At 42.5% G+C, this 15,833-nt stretch overlaps 1 protein-coding gene and 1 pseudogene across 1 annotated transcript; both read right to left on the bottom strand.

The window, feature by feature from the left end:
• Positions 1-530: 530 nt before the first annotated feature.
• On the bottom strand, positions 531-2,246 carry LOC145411344 (uncharacterized). Its single transcript, XM_080281371.1, has 2 exons — positions 1,959-2,246; positions 531-1,070 (listed from the first exon to the last, which is right to left on the bottom strand). Exons 1-2 carry the CDS (start codon positions 2,244-2,246, stop codon positions 531-533), a joined length of 828 nt encoding a protein of 275 aa, XP_080137497.1.
• Positions 2,247-2,353: 107 nt separating this feature from the next.
• On the bottom strand, positions 2,354-3,299 carry LOC145411343 (uncharacterized; annotated as a pseudogene).
• Positions 3,300-15,833: the final 12,534 nt, after the last annotated feature.

Below are 15,833 nucleotides of genomic sequence, written 5' to 3'. Positions count from 1 at the left end.
GAAGCTTCATATAATCGAGCCAATTGTGCCTAAAATCTGCTCGAATCAGGAAACTGAAGCAGGAAATACAACCCCTAAAAATTCTGCTGCTGGCTCGTTTGTGCCGGAATATTGGACTGGTGAAGCGGTAACGAGTCCCCCACCACCACCATATAATTGCCTCGGGAGAGAGAGAGAGAGAGAGAGAGAGAGAGAGAGGAACTTAAAAAAAGGAAAATGCTTTCTCTCTCTCTCTCTCTCTCTCTCTCTCTGCGCATATTCCTCAACCATTGGCGATTTTTTTCTCACAATTTTTTCTTTTATCAGTTGTATTTTTCAGGATGGTTTGTTTGCTTCTCCTTTTGTCATTATTAGTTGTTGTTTGCTGAGTGTGTGTGTGTGTGTGTGTGTGTGTGTGTGTGTGTGTGTGTGTGTGTGTGTGTGTAATAATAATAATAATAATAATAATAATAATAATAATTGGTTTATTAGGTTAGCAGTGATACACTGACAATGTACACGGGGTTCACTTAACATAGTTTATGCTAAATCTAGGAATAGACTGAGTTAATCATGTGCACGATGGATGGTATGGCGCTGTTCCTGTATCGGTCAGTCCTCGGCGCTCTGATCGGCACAAGCTTGTTAATGTGCCTTGTAGCGCAGCATGGTGGGGGAGCATCAGGTGGGAGGAAGTGTCGGTGACGAGGGTGATATAATAGCCCCCTCCCAAACTTTCCTAGTGCCTCCCGATGCCTCTCGGAAAGCCTTGGCAGACTCAGGGTAGTCAGGGCTTTGTCGTAGCCGTTATAGGCAGGGCCCAGGATGATCTTGCATGCCCTCTTCTGTGTCCTCTCCAGCTGCTGTTGTTGTGTGAGGGTGAGCGAGGAGAACCACGCTGGGGAGGCGTACATGAGGGTAGGGAGTATGAAGGCGGTATAAACTTCACGTAGCTCCTTAGCAGGCGTTCCCAGTGACTTGAGTCTATGCAGCATGTACAGTTTATATGAGGCTGTCCTCACTATGTTGATGACGTGTTGCTTCCAGCTCAGCCGGTCATCCACCGTTACACAGAGCAGCCTATGGTCCGTCTATTTTATGAAGAGGGTTTGGGCGTTGTCCCTCTTGGGGAGTCCCCGTCCCACAGTGTTGCCATACTTTGTACTGGGCAACTTAATCGGATTAGAAACACGGCGCTAATGACAACTCTCCCTCCCAGCACACCACTCTCTCTCCTCTCTCTCTCTCTCTCTCTCTCTCTCTCTCTGCATGTAGAAATTGCATTTTTTATAGATTTATTTCTATAAAAAGTCTATACACTTTTATGAATTTTTAGAATTTGAGGAAAAGCCTCCAGACTGACTGTCTGTCTGTCTTGTTGCGCTCCTATTCATTCCCTTTCTCCATGACCTTTCCCCCTAATCTCTGTTTCTGTCTGTCTGTCTGTCTGTCTCTCTCTCTAACATCATTTTTTATTATGACTGTGATTTTCTCCTTAAAGTGTGATGTTTATTTGTGGTTTATAACAGCTTTTGAGGGAACAATTATAGGTCCTCTGTTTGCCTTCTCTTCTAAAAAATACTTATTTACGTTGTAAATAAGTTCTTTTTCTGTACTGTGGAGCACACGAGAGCGAGTAGCAGGAGTAAGAGCATCCATCTCAGGTGGCGGCCAGAGTGGAAATGACCTGGATTAACACGGTCACTCTACCCTTGCAAGCGTGGCAACGTTGGAAAGCAACGATGCCAAATGTTGTGGTATTTATAAAAAGTAAGTGTTATTAAAAGAAAGAAAAGAGGCATTTATAACATTATATGGCCTTATTAAAGAATTAAATATATATATACTGTAAAAAAACTTCATTTAGAAGGAGTAAATAGCTGACATGAGACAAGGAGGTGCACACGTTTGGCAGAGAGGCGGCCTAGGAAATTCCCAAGAGGGACAACGCCCAAACGCTCTTCATAAAATAGACGGACCATAGTGGACTGGACCAATTGGAGGGGATGGGCGCCCTCTGACAGCTGGGGACGAGCCATGGCCTGTGAGGAGGTACAGAAGTGCATCACCACGGTCTTGGTGTGGTTGATTGTCACTTTGTTCTCAGTCCACTTCTTGAGTCTGTCCAGGGTGGACTGGAATGGCAAGTAGTCCGGCTGCCTGGTGTTGATGGGAATGCCAACGGTACTGTCGTCAACATACTTCCACCGATGCGGGGTGTCCGTGAGGGCATCGTTGATGAGGATGAGGAAGCACAGTGAACCCATCCTGGTACCCTGGGGAACCCCACAGGTCAGGGGGAGGAGGGAGGAGATCGACCCCTGATATCTGACGGCCTGCTGTCGCCCGGTGAGAAAGTCAGCCAGCCACGCCGTCAGCTGTGGATGGAGTCCCAGTCGTATGGCCTTGTTGATGACAACAGTGTGGTCAACAAGGTCAAATTTCTTTCTAAAGTCAACAAAAGCGACAGCCAGAGAGGTGTTGCGTTTGTCCAGGTGGCTGTGTAGGAAGTCAAGAAAACTGACAAGGCAATGAGTAGTGGAGGAGGACTTCATGTTACCAAATTGTTGTGTATCTATTGAGTTTTTAATATTATCATATGCCAAGTCGAAAACAAAATCCTCGCAAATAAGGCTCGGGATAGAGGTAATGGCAATTGGTCTGAGGTCACTCAGTGACTGTGGGCTATGGATTTTGGGGATGGGTGTTACGTAGGAAATTTTCCAGTCACTGGGGCAGGAGTTTTGAGATAATGAGGCATTAATTATGGAGGACAGTGGGAAAGCAAGTTCTGGGGCAAATTCTTTGTAAATTTTGATTGGCAGGTCAGAAGGTGTAGTAGATCTGTTATGCCTCAGTTTCTTCAATTTTGTAGTTACGTTGGCCACCTGGACAGAGGGGGATGGTGAGGGGGAAGGGAGGTAGGCAGGTAGGAGAGAAGGATCGAGAGGGGGCAGACTCTGACAGATAGAGGCAAAGTGACTGTTAATCTCTCGAGCTGCTAGGTCAGGTGATAAGTCAGAGGTACAGGGAAGAATAGAAGTTTGCTTTTGTAAGCCACAAAGAGCTTTGACGCTACTGAACCACCGACTGCTGTCTTGCTGTTTGAGGTAATGTAGTTTGTTTGGGTAGTAGGATGACTTGGCTGCCCTGATCTCCCTGATGACCCTGTTCCTCAGGGACCTGAACAGGACGCGGTCGGTGTAATAAGTCCTGTTGCGTTGTTTGATGAGTCGCTTGAGGCGTGGTGACATCCATGGGGCATCTGATGTGTCCACAGAGAAATCTTTGACAGGGAAGAAGTGGTGAAAGGCTTCAGTCGTGGTTGTGGTGTGTGTGTGTGTGTGTGTGTGTGTGTGTGTGTGTGTGTGTGTGTGTGTGTGTGTGTGTGTGTGTGTGTGTGTGTGTGTGTGTGTGTGCGTGCGTGCGTGCGTGCGTGCCTGTGTGTGTGTGTGTGTGTGTGTGTGTGTGTGTGTGTGTGTGTGTGTGTGTGTGTGTGTGTGTGTGTGTGTGTGTGTGTGTGTGTGTGTGTGTGTGAAGCTTCTGAATATTGATGAAGTCAGATATTTCCTATACTGCTTTTCGTATGGAATGTATTTCTTCTGAGTATAGACCTGAATTTATATAATATGTAGTGTTGGAAGTGTCTTATGATTTTTTCTAATATTGTCGTCTTATATGGCATTTTGGTATTTTACTTTATGGAACAATATATTTACTGGAGTTAATATGCTGCCTGTGTATTTATCTATCTCTTGATCTACCTGTCTGTCTGCCTGTCCGTCTTTATATCAATCTGTCGAAATAAGTTATCTGTGTCTACCTTTCTGCCTACCTCTCTACCTCTCTCTGTCTATTTACTTATCTATTTATCTTTCTATCCGTCTGGATTTCTTGTACACACGTTTTTAATAATAATACTCCTTCGAAGTTACATTGTAAGGGACAACCTACCTGATTTGGTATGGAAACTGTCTATCTGTCTGTCTATCTATCTGTCTATCTATCTATCTATCTATCTATCCATCCAGCTATATGTTCTTATCTCTGTTTCTGTTCATCTTCATTGTCACTCTCAGTTCCATACATTTTCCGTCCTCCACTCTGCTGACTTTATTTCCATCCTTCTGTCCATTTATCAGTCTAACTCTCTATCTATCCATCTGTCTGTTTGCCATTATCTACCTATTTCTAACTGTCTGTCTGTCTTTCTGTCTATCTGTTTATTTCTGTCTGTCTACCTCTATTCATTATCCCTCATCTCCTCTTCTGACCTTCCTTCCATACTTCCTTCCATCAAACGCACCATCGTCGACCTCTCATTTTACTCCACACTCCAGATTAATGGCTCTCTCTCTCTTACATCCACGCTCAGACGTACTCTGAAATACACACAGAGATACAGTATACACACACACACACACACACACACACACACACACACACACACACACACACACACACACACACACACACACACACACACACACAAGCGCGCGTATACCGCACATTCTCACTATCAAATGAATACCCACGTTCATGCACTATACCAAACCAACAGTACGCACACACAAACATACTATCACGCATACAAATGAACACACACACAAGCATACTTTCACGCACACATAGGTACGCACACATATAAGCATACTATCACGCACACAAAGGTGCATACACACAAGAATACTATCACGCACACAAAGGTACACACACACAAGCATATTATCACGCACGTAAAGGTACACACACACAAGAATACTATCACACACACAAAGGTACACACACACACACAAACATATTATAACGCACATAAAGGTACACACACACAAGCATACTATCATTCATACAAAGGTACACACACACACACAAGCATACTATCACGCGCACAAAGGTACACGCACACACACAAGCATACTATCACTCACACTAAGGCACACAAACACATGCATACCATCACGTAGGCTACACAAAGGTACACACACACACACACACACACACACACACACACACACACACAAAGGTACACACACACACAAGAATACTATCACGCACACAAAAGTACACACACACACACACGAATGGAAAGGAAAATACACGCAGGTATGGTATGAATGCATTTTATTTTTTTAATGGTAGCGAACAGCATTTATTTTTTAGGTTTTTTGCCAAAGAATCATGAATTTCCTTTTAAGACTCTTAGGCTTATGAAATTCACTCAGCTGAATTAAATCGCTTGGTGTAAACTGGAATATATTGCTTGAGTTGTCCCGTCCTAGCGAAGGTTGATGGTGTCTGTATCATACTCTCAGACTCATAAAAATCAATAAATTACACTCATCTAAAAAGAAAAAAAGTGACTGCGCCTGAAGCAACAAGAGAGAGAGAGAGAGAGAGAGTTTCCCGACCATGATTAGGTAAATGCAAATAACAATATTCTAAAAAATGTATTATTCTTCAAAATTTTCATCACTGATTTTCGGAAACCATTGTCCACCCTTTCGTTATATACCTTGATATAGAGGATTAGTACTTTTGCCCGTAACAGTGGATGGTGGCCAAATAAATGCACACTAATTCATACATCGAATTTCATGGCCATATTCCTGTGTCTATGGAATCCTAAGAATGACCTCTTATACGTAAATAAATAGTGCATTGAACAAAACTGCATCCAGCATACAGTAACTACACACACACACACACACACACACACACACACACACTAGTGGTTGTGATGATAAGGGTTGTGGTGATGGTGAGAGGGGGTGTGGTGGTGGCAGAGATGGGTGTGATTTGCAACAGATGACGAATGGGGATGTGACGTTGGAAGAAGGTGGATGTTATTGATGTTAGCAAAGGAAGGTGTAGTGGAGACAAAGACTGGTGGACAGTGTTATAATCCTTTCAGTGATGTTGGCAAATGCAAGTTCACTGTAGTGGCAGGAGAGGGAGTAGTCCTTAGTGTTATTAGGTAAGTATTATCACTCGTAAGATCAGGTTAAGATTAGGTAGTGGCGGGAGAGGGTGTGGTTCCTGGTGTAGCCTAGGTGCCTGGGTGTGTTGTGCAGTACTGTGGAAGCAAAAAGCATACTGTAGGTACAGGGAAAGTGTATGGTGTAGGAAGAAGGTGGATGTCGCCAATTATGTTGGCAGAAGGAAGGGGCGTAATGACATAGGCTGGGTGTAGTTTATATTGATGTCAGAAGGTGGGCATAATCAGTGATGTTAATAGAAGAAAGTGTGATGTTGGCAGAGGTTGAACATCGTACGTGGTGGTGTCAGAAGACGATTACTTACCTTGCTGTCAAAGGAAGATGTGGTGGTGGCAAAGTAAGAGTGTGACCAGTGTTGGCAGGAAGAGGGCGTGGTGGTGTCAGGAGTTGGGTGTGGTCTGTCTTTCAGTCTCGTAAGTATAAGACAAGGGGTGATGGAAAATGACCACAACACTCCATTCCAATTCATCCTTCGACGGAAAAGAATTAAGAAAAGATTGATAGAAGGCTTCTGTAATAATTAAATAAGCTATTGTTTTAACACTGTGAAAACAAAAGAAAAAAAGTTGTCTTTTCTTCCAAATGTTAACAAAAAAGGATTGTATGAAAAAAGGAACAGCATGACTTGTGATAAATATGCTCTTTTTTGTGATTTTTGCTTCCAGATAATATATATTCTTTTTGCTAAACTTTCTTTTTCTGCTTGGGTTTAGCGTATCTGCGTCTGTGGATTTAAAACTGGTCTCTTATAAACCTCTGATACGATAGATATTTTAACTCTCTCAATCTGGTGACGCGTATGTTATTTCATTCTTACCATATCAAGACTAATTTTATTCAGCTTAGCGGAGACATTTCGAGCGGGGAAGGGGGGTGGCTGTAACCTTCTTTAACCTCTGCTATTTCCAGAGAGAGAGAGAGAGAGAGAGAGAGAGAGAGAGAGAGAGAGAGAATGGGGAGGAATACGAACAGCAGCATGAGTGAGTGAGTGAGTGAGAGTGGGTGGGTGAAGATCAAGTTCAATAAACATTTTGTCTGGAGGTAGCAACAGTTCACTATAAAAAAAACGCAAATGCAATGAAGGGTTACGTACTTCGTCCTTGGATGGGATTCTCAAAAGTATTTACAATGGATTTCCTGTCATAATTCAGATTTGTTTTTGCAGGATGGTTAGCGTGAGTAGAATCATTCCCTGTCTAGCGTTCTTTCATTCCCTCTCTAACACTCCGTCAAAATCAGTGCCAGGTTACGAAAGGTAAGCCCCGAGCTGTTAATATTATTGTTAGTAGTAGTAGTAGTAGTAGTTACTGCTGTTGTTGTTGTTACTTCAGGCTTATCTGGACGTGAACCCGGTGGACTTCAGGCTAATGTTACCCTTCCTTTGTAGTCTGCATTTCTTCAGAGGGATAGGTACGTTTGTGTAAGCGGGTAGAGGAGCTGCAGGGTTATATCGGTGCCACCAAGAGAATGCGTCCCTCTCCAGAGCACCCTTCCCCATAGTGTTGGAATTTTAAAAGTATTATCCAACCTTTCCTGTTCTAGAAATCTAAGCCAAGTAAAATATTATCCAGGTGTAACAATAACAGCCAAAAAATGGCGATGTTCAAGAGGTTACAAAGAGCTTCCGTGATTTAATGAAATATTGTAAGGAAAAAAAATGTTATCATTGGTTTATGAATATTAGCAGAATGTTGGTGAGTGTTGTAGTTTTTCTTTAGTGCCTGACTTACTGGATGCCTGACAGACTGAATGATACACCGGACGATAATGACGATGATGACGGTGATAGTGATGATGATGAATATTATTATTATTATTATTATTATTATTATTATTATTATTATTACCAGTGCTTGCCCGCAAAAATTTTCGGGACTGACTAATAGACTTTCCATCACAAATTTTTGCAAATACCATTATCTTTGTTTTCATTCCACTATTGAGCCCACAATGACCAATTCTGAGCAGAAAGTCGAAAAATTTATTTTCGCATATTTCGCGTGTCGCTATTTCCGTCAATTTCGCGCCGGCGCGATCGCCAAAAATTCTTTGTATTTTTCTGACACTCACCGGACTTACCCCGATCTAATGCAAGAAGATTTAGATCGACATTTATTACCGTTCTTGTGAGAAAAGAAAAAATCAAACAAACGCATAGTCAGATATTTTCCCGTGTTGCGATTTCCGACAATATCGCTCCGTCGCGTTGCTTGCGATCGCCATTTTTTTTTTCTGACACCCCCTGGGCTTACCTCGACCTAAGGCAAATGGATTTAGGTCGATATCTATTACTGTTCTCGTGAAAAAAACGAATAAACGGACAGACAGACACACACATACATAGTTTGATTATATTTAGATACTTATGGTGGTGGTGATGGTGGTGACGTATTTCCTTGGTTTTCTTACAACGTGGCTTTATAATATTCCCTTTTCTTCATTCTCCAAACATCATCTTTAACCAAGCAATACAGTCTCCACCGATCTCTCATCCAGCCTCCCTTCGTCTCTCCTTTCCTCCTTGTCTCTCTCCCTCTTCCTCCTTCTCTCCCTCTCTTTTCCTTCACTCCTACCTCTTCTTCCCTTCCTTCCATTTAAACTCTTTCCGTCAGTTCTGTCTGTCTGTCTGTCTGTCTGTCTGTCTGTCTGTCTGTCTCTCTCTCTCTCTCTCTCTCTCTCTCTCTCTCTCTCTCTCTCTCTCTCTCTCTCTCTCTCTCTCTCTCTCTCTCTCTCTCTATATATATATCTATCTATCTATCTCTATCTCTCTCCCCCCTACCTTCTTCCCCTCTCTTTTCCTTCTTTCTTCCTCTCCCTTCTCCCTTTTTCCCTCCTCTCTCCTTCTCTCTTTTATCTCCAATCTTACTCTGATTTTCCCTCCTGTCTCTCTATTACTTTTCACGTCCTTCCCTTCCCTCTCTCTTCTTCTTCGTCCTTTCTTCCTCCTTCCTTCCTTTTCCCTTCCCTTCCTAACCATCCCTTCGTCAAATCTTCCCTTCTTCCTAACTTCAAGAATTATAACAAATTTTTCTCTTCCCTATTCACCTTTCCCATCTCGTCTGCTCACCTTCCAGCTTCTTCCTCTTCCTCTCTTCTTACCCTCCTTCCTCCTGTCCTCCTTTCCTCCTTCTCTTCCTTCCTTCCTATTCTCCTTACTCCTTTCTTCCTTCCTTCTCTCCCTTCCAATCTCTCTATCTTTTCTTCCTCTCCCCTCCCCTCCCTCTCATTGTCACTTCCTATCCTTTATTTCCCTCCCCCTCTTTTCCACCCCTTTCCTCCCTTCCATCCTTCCCTCCTTCCTTCCTTCCTTCCTTCCTTCCTTCCATCACCCTCCCATCTCGTCTCCTTATTAAACTATCACCATCTCTCTCAACACGCTTAAATTCCTCGAGAGAGAGAGAGAGAGAGAGAGAGAGACTGTGTGTGTGTGTGTGTGTGTGTGTGTGTGTGTGTGTGTGTGTGTGTGTGTGTGTGTGTGTGTGCGCGCGCGCGCGCGTGTGTGTGTGTGTGTGTGTGTGTGTGTGTGTGTGTGTGTGTGTGTGTGTGTGTGTGTGTGTGTGTGTGTGTGTGTGTGTGTGTGTGTGTGTGTGTGTGTGCACGCTTGAGCTCTAAATATTATTTCTCTCTTCAGGTAATTATATATTTGTTTCTTAAGAGCAAAATTATAGAATACAGTATACCGTATGTCTGGAAGTAAATAATTTTTCATTAACTAGCTTAAGATTATTTCGGAGTGACTTAAGCTAGAATTTTGTCAGTCTCACTAAGGCCTGCATTCTCGTCGGTTCAGGAATCCCTGACGCCTTTTCCTAAGCGATTTAGTTTGCTTATTACACCTTTCTGTCCTGTGTTAAATATGTCCTTCCAATATCGCCATCACCCACATAAATAGCATATAAAAGCATATCAACCAGCCGTATCCAGAAATAAACCACTAAGGAAAACGTGTTAGGGAGCTTCCTTACCCGACAAGAATGCCTAAGTCTAACCATTTTTTCATCCCAGTCAAATGTTTCTCCCATAATTTCCCCTTCCATCTTCCCTTCCACTCAACCAGCTCCTTCCCTCAGCTCTCTCTGATGAAGCTCTTTGTTCAGCTGTCCATCAAGGGTAATTTCGCCACCGTTCATCCATCCCAAACCCCATATCTCTTACGTCGCGTCTGCTGAGATGTGACGGTTCTTTAAGTCTTACCTCAAAATATTTTTATTCTCTATCGTAAAAGACTTCTAATACCGAAGGAGTTATCTATCTATCTATCTGGTTATCCGTCTGAAGCCAGATGCCATAATCCCATATGGGGTGGCCGTTTGACTGTTAGTTGGTTTACGTGGAGGGGCTCTAACCCTCTCCCAACCCACTTGTTGACACATAGGGAACACGTATGGGTTGGTTATATGGTTACCACCAGCGTTGTAAATGGTTTCCTGGCTTACAGAAAACCATTAGGCTTGTCACTCAGTGTAAAGCCACATGAAATGGAAAGAAGAGTAATAAAAAGTGACACGAAAGATGGGAGAAATAGGAAGAGAGGAGGGAGGACACAGAAAAAGAATGATGAAGGTGAAGGAAGAAGCTGCAGCACTACATCAAGCGAGCGGATGATGTATTTTGTGACTATAAATGTCTCCTAACCTTAAGTAAATAAATAAGTATAATTGGTGGAGGAAAGCTTGAAATTGAAATTGAACGACATTGTAGTGGATCGATTTACCTCTTCATACGCGACCAAAAACATCATCTTCTCATTACAGTCCTTTACTTTAACTTGACCTAGCTTTTCGTCCTTTTGTAGCTTTTTTCCCATAGCTCAGTGGCAGAATAAGACAATATTACTGCTCTACATCCTTTCCATAGCACTTATTCGTGACTAGTATCCTATTCTAGTGTAAATCTGTTGCTACAAATCAGCATTCAAGAAGGAGAGATGGCAATTATAGGCCAGGTTAAAGTAAAAAGAGTATAATCAGTAGGTAACATTATTTACTATACTTCGCTGCAATGGTGTAGGTTTCGATTCACTGTCGTTAGGGAATGTGGTGCTGTCTGACTTGTATGTGTGTATTCACTTAGATGAGTACATACATGGAAACACACACACACACACACACACACACACACACACACACACACACACACACACACACACACAAAGAGAGAGAGAGAGAGAGGAGGGAAATAGAACGCACACACACATACTCGTAGATAAGCAAAGAAAAAAATAATGACACATGATGACACAAAGACAAACAGAAAGTAAGAAGTAAAAACACAAAAGCCACAGACACAGACATAGACACAGAGAAAGACGGACAAAGATACAGACAGACCCTTGGACAATGACACAGGTACAGACACAGACAAAGAGGGTCAAATAAAAACATACAGAGAGGTCACAAAGAGTCTTCTTCTTCTTCTTCTCCTCTCGGCTCTCCCCTTAGTGGTAGCCACAGCGGATCATCCGTCTCCATCTTACTCTGTCTTCTGCATCTTCTCCTACACCTACCACTCACACGTCCTGCTTCACTACATCCATAAACCTTCTCTTTGGCCTTCCTCTCTTTCTCCTGCCTGGTAACTCCATTTCCAGCATCCTCCTCCCGACATACTCCTCATCCCTCCTCCGCACATGTCCAAACCATCTCAGTCTCGCCTCTCTAGCTTTGTCCCCAAACTGACTTACGTGCGCTGTCCCTCTAATATGTTCATTTCTAATTTTGTCCAACCTCGTCACTCCTAGTGAAAAACGCAACATCTTCAATTCTGCTACCTCCAACTGTGCCTCCTGTCTTTTTGTCAGTGGTACTGTCTCCATTCCGTACAATATGGCTGGCCTCACTACAGTCTTATAAACTTTCCCTTTCATTTCTGCAGAGGTCACAAAGAGTCACAGACATAAAAACAAAGATGCAGACTAAGACGAAGACACAGACAGATACATGGACAAAGACACAGACACAGACAGACACTCAGACACATACAGCACAACACAGACACAAAGACACAGACATACACATACACCTGCTGAAGACACATACACAGACGGATACACACACGGAGAGAAAGACAAGCAGACAGACCGTGATAGACAGACAGAAAGGTGGATAGACATAGGCACACAATCATAAACAGAGAGAGAGAGAGAGAGAGAGAGGGAGGGGGGAGTCTGACCCTCTCGCGTTTAGGACTTTAGGTGTGTGTCAAGGAAGGGCAGGCAAAGGACTCCTTACTTAACCCTTAACCAAATGATTTATTTTCTTTCAATTTTCTTCTTCCTCTTTATTATAAGATTTAACCTATAATATATATATATATATATATATATATATATATATATATATATATATATATATATATATATATATATATATATATATATATATATTATTAATTAAATTGGCTTCTTTACAACAAAAATAAAGTTTTAGAATGTGGAAATTACGTCTTTGGTCTGAACGGGAGAAGACATATTTTCCACACCGTTATTATTACATTATTATTATTATAATTATTATTATTATTATTATTATTATTATTATTATTATTATTATTTTATCGTCATCGTTGTATTATTATAATTTTTTTTTATTTAACATCGTCATCGTTAGTAATAGTAGTAGCAGTAGTAGCAGCAGTAGTGGTAGTAGTAGTAGTAGTAGTAGAAGTAGTAGTAGTAGAAGTAGCAGTAGTAGTAGTAGTAGTAGTAGTAGTAGTAGTATCATTATTATTATTATTGTTTTTCTTTTCCTTTTTTTAATATTCTTATGATCCAGCAGTCTGAGGAATCGGATTTTAGTAGGTTATTAATTCGAAATGATGGTTTTCCTCAACTTAGGAAGGTTAAATAATAATAATAATAATAATAATAATATAATAATAAGAAGAGGATGAACAAGAAAATCAAGAAGGAAAAGAAGAAGAAAAAGAAGACCATCACCATTACTACTACTGTTCTTACTACAACAACAACAACAACTACTACTTCTCTTACCACTAATACTACTGTTATTATTGCTACTTCCAGGCAGATTTACTCAGCTAAGTACATTTACGAAATGGCGAATTGTGAGGAGACTGATAAGGAATCGGAACCAAGAAGATGGTGGATGAACTGTGAAAGAAAAAGATCTCAGAGACTGATAAAAACGACAATGGACACTTTTGATAGCTGCACCCACACTACAATATTCTAAAGGGAAAGGACATTCGTACGGGCGCGGCCTCCAGGATGGATTCCTCGATGGCCGTCCCTTGGAGCCCCATTCTGACTAAAACCTGGTCGGTGTGGAGGTTTACCACTGTGCGAAATTTCTTCCTCTTATTTCCCCACTACCAATATGTCATGAACCTAATTCTTCCAAAAATATGGAGTAACTCAGTCAGTGGGTGAGTGACAGGGAAAAGCAGTGTATTTGGCTGCTCTTCTGTGTGTGTGTGTGTGTGTGTGTGTGTGTGTGTGTGTGTGTGTGTGTGTGTGTGTGTGTGTGTGTGTGTGTGTGTGTGTGTGTGTGTGTGTGTGTGTGTGTGTGTGTGTGTGTGTGTGTGTGACGAAAATAGAGACAAGACGAATGGTGCGGAGATCTATAGACAGCAGGAAGGAAATATAGAGATGGGGGAAATGAGCTTAATAGTATAATGACGGAGAAATGAAAGGAAGTGAGGGGGAGGGAGAAGGAAGGATGTGTGTGACGAGATACTGATAAACAAAGAATCAGAAGGCCTGGAAAGAGATGGAAGGAGAGAAAGAAGGAGCACAAGAGAAAGAGGGGAAACAAGGAAGGAGGAGGAGGGGAGAAGAGGAGAGAGGGGGAGACGAAGAAGAAGAAGAAGAATAGAAGAAAGAGGGGGAGACGAAGAAGAAGAAGAAGAATAGAAGAAAGAGGGGGAGACGAAGAGGAAGAAGGAAATGGAGAAAAAGAAGAGGAGGGAGGTGGAGAGGAAAAGGAAGAGAGAGGAGGCGAGGGAGATGAAGAGAGGAGGAGTGGAAGAGGAAGAGGAAGAGGAAGAGGGAGAGGGAGAGGGAGGAGGAAAGGAAGAGGCAGGGAAAGAAGGGAAAGAAGAAGGAGGGAGAAAACAGAAAAATGAGGGAGTAGGAGTAGAAGAAAAGCGAGGAGAAGAAGAAGAGGGAGGAGGAGGAGGAGGAGAAGGAGAGGATTAAGACAATGAAGAAAAAGAAAAGGGAGGAGAGGAAGTGGAAGAGAGAGGGAAAGAGGTAGAGAAAAGACAAGGAGAGGAAGACTAAGGGTAAGAGCGAGGAGGAGGAGGAGGGGAAGAAGAAAATGACAACTTCTCCCTTCTAGTCGGCTTCAATTTTCACTTTCCAAAATGTCGAGGGAGCCTTTTCAGGACTCCCATTTAAAAAGATCCTCGGCCAACTCTTGCCATAAATTATTCTCCCCACCAGTGAAATAGGAACAATTATGGGCGCTGGAGAGGGACGCCTTCAAGTGGTGGCACCGATATAACTGGGTGGTGTAGCTGCCTGGTTACACAAACGTCCCTCAACTCCCTCCCTATCCCTCCAAAAGGAGGATAGTGGTTTGCTGGAGAGGGCAACTTCAGCCTGCAGTCCACTGGGTTCACATTCACATGGGTCTGGGGTTGCAGTACTACTACTACTACTACTACTACTACTACTACCAGTACTACTACTACTACTACTACTACCAGTACTACTACTACAACTACTATTACGAACAGTGAAGATACAAGTATTTACAAGCAGTCTTTCACACACACACACACACACACACACACACACACACACACACTAACTCTACCATCCATCATCCATCATCCAATCCTACATTGCCCCATGAGGAGCGTAGGAGCCCGGGGGCTAGGCAGTTGGTCCCGACATTTAAGATGAGAGTGACCAGCCTCACTCATCCCTGAGTGGCATTACATGAGCAATCAACCCCAACCATCCCTTGGATATAAACCTTCACCGGCTCAGTCCGACTGGAGCGCAATAATTACCCACTAAACCACGAGGCGCCAAAACTTGGTTATATGGTTACCACCCAGCGTAGTAAATGGTTTCCTGGTGTACAGGAAACCATTTGGCTTGATGCTTATAAATTCCATGCTAGCTATGTGAGGGGAGAAAATATCCACACAATCCCATACACATCTAAGCCTTGCTTATGCTAGGGAGAAGTCTAGTAATCTCTCCTGGCTAACACCACACAAGTTTATTCAGAGGAGTGAGCCATAGGAGTTTATGGGTGTTTAAACTGGAACAAATAACTCTTTGATGGTTGGAACAAGTCTTGTGCTCTATGCTATTGGTAGATGGTTATACTTTGCAGAGAGAAAAGGGAGTTTGAGAAACGTAGTGTTTGCAGTAGAAGTATTAGTAGTAGTAGTAGCAATAGTAGTAGCAGTAGCCGTAATAGTGGTAGCAGTTGCAGTTGTAGTAGCAGTGGTGGTGGTGGTAAGATCTCTTGTAGTGGCCGTAGTTGAAGTTGTTGTTGTTGCTGTTTTAGCTGTAGTATTAGTTATTGTTGTGGCAGGGGTAGTAGTGGTAGTAGTAGTAGTAGTAGTAGTAGTAGTACTAGCTATTGTTGTTGTTGTTATTGTTGTTGTTGTTGTTGTCGTAGCCCAAGGTTCATTTGAAATGTTAACTCAGTGAACCGTAGGCTAAAGATGCTCCTTCTGGGGTTAGGGAAGAGGAGGTAACCTTGGATATGCTAACCTCAACAATATATATGATTAATTTTGGCTCCAAAGCTTCCATTCCCAGCGTGATTAATTTCGTCCCTTTCCCTTCACTTCTGTTAAGTCACTTTTTAACACTAAGTTGCCGTCGAGTTGGTGCAAATGAGCAAAAAATAAGTTGCCCTAAAGTTGTGGCCA

Source organism: Coenobita brevimanus, chromosome 89, assembly GCF_032717465.1.
Source record: "Coenobita brevimanus isolate Jiangsu-jjx chromosome 89, ASM3271746v2, whole genome shotgun sequence".
Classification (NCBI taxonomy): Eukaryota; Metazoa; Arthropoda; class Malacostraca; order Decapoda; family Coenobitidae; genus Coenobita; species Coenobita brevimanus.
This window is presented reverse-complemented; position numbering and strand designations above follow the sequence as displayed.

What these genes read in the sequence shown, in the direction of transcription:
- LOC145411344 (XM_080281371.1), bottom strand. Translation starts at nt 2,246, where the DNA reads ATGGGTTCACTGTGCTTCCTCATCCTCATCAACGATGCCCTCACGGAC. An exon ending in AATTGGTCCAGTCCACTATG is followed by an intron (nt 1,071 to 1,958) that starts GTCCGTCTATTT and finishes TTCATAAAATAG; the next exon opens with ACGGACCATAGGCTGCTCTG.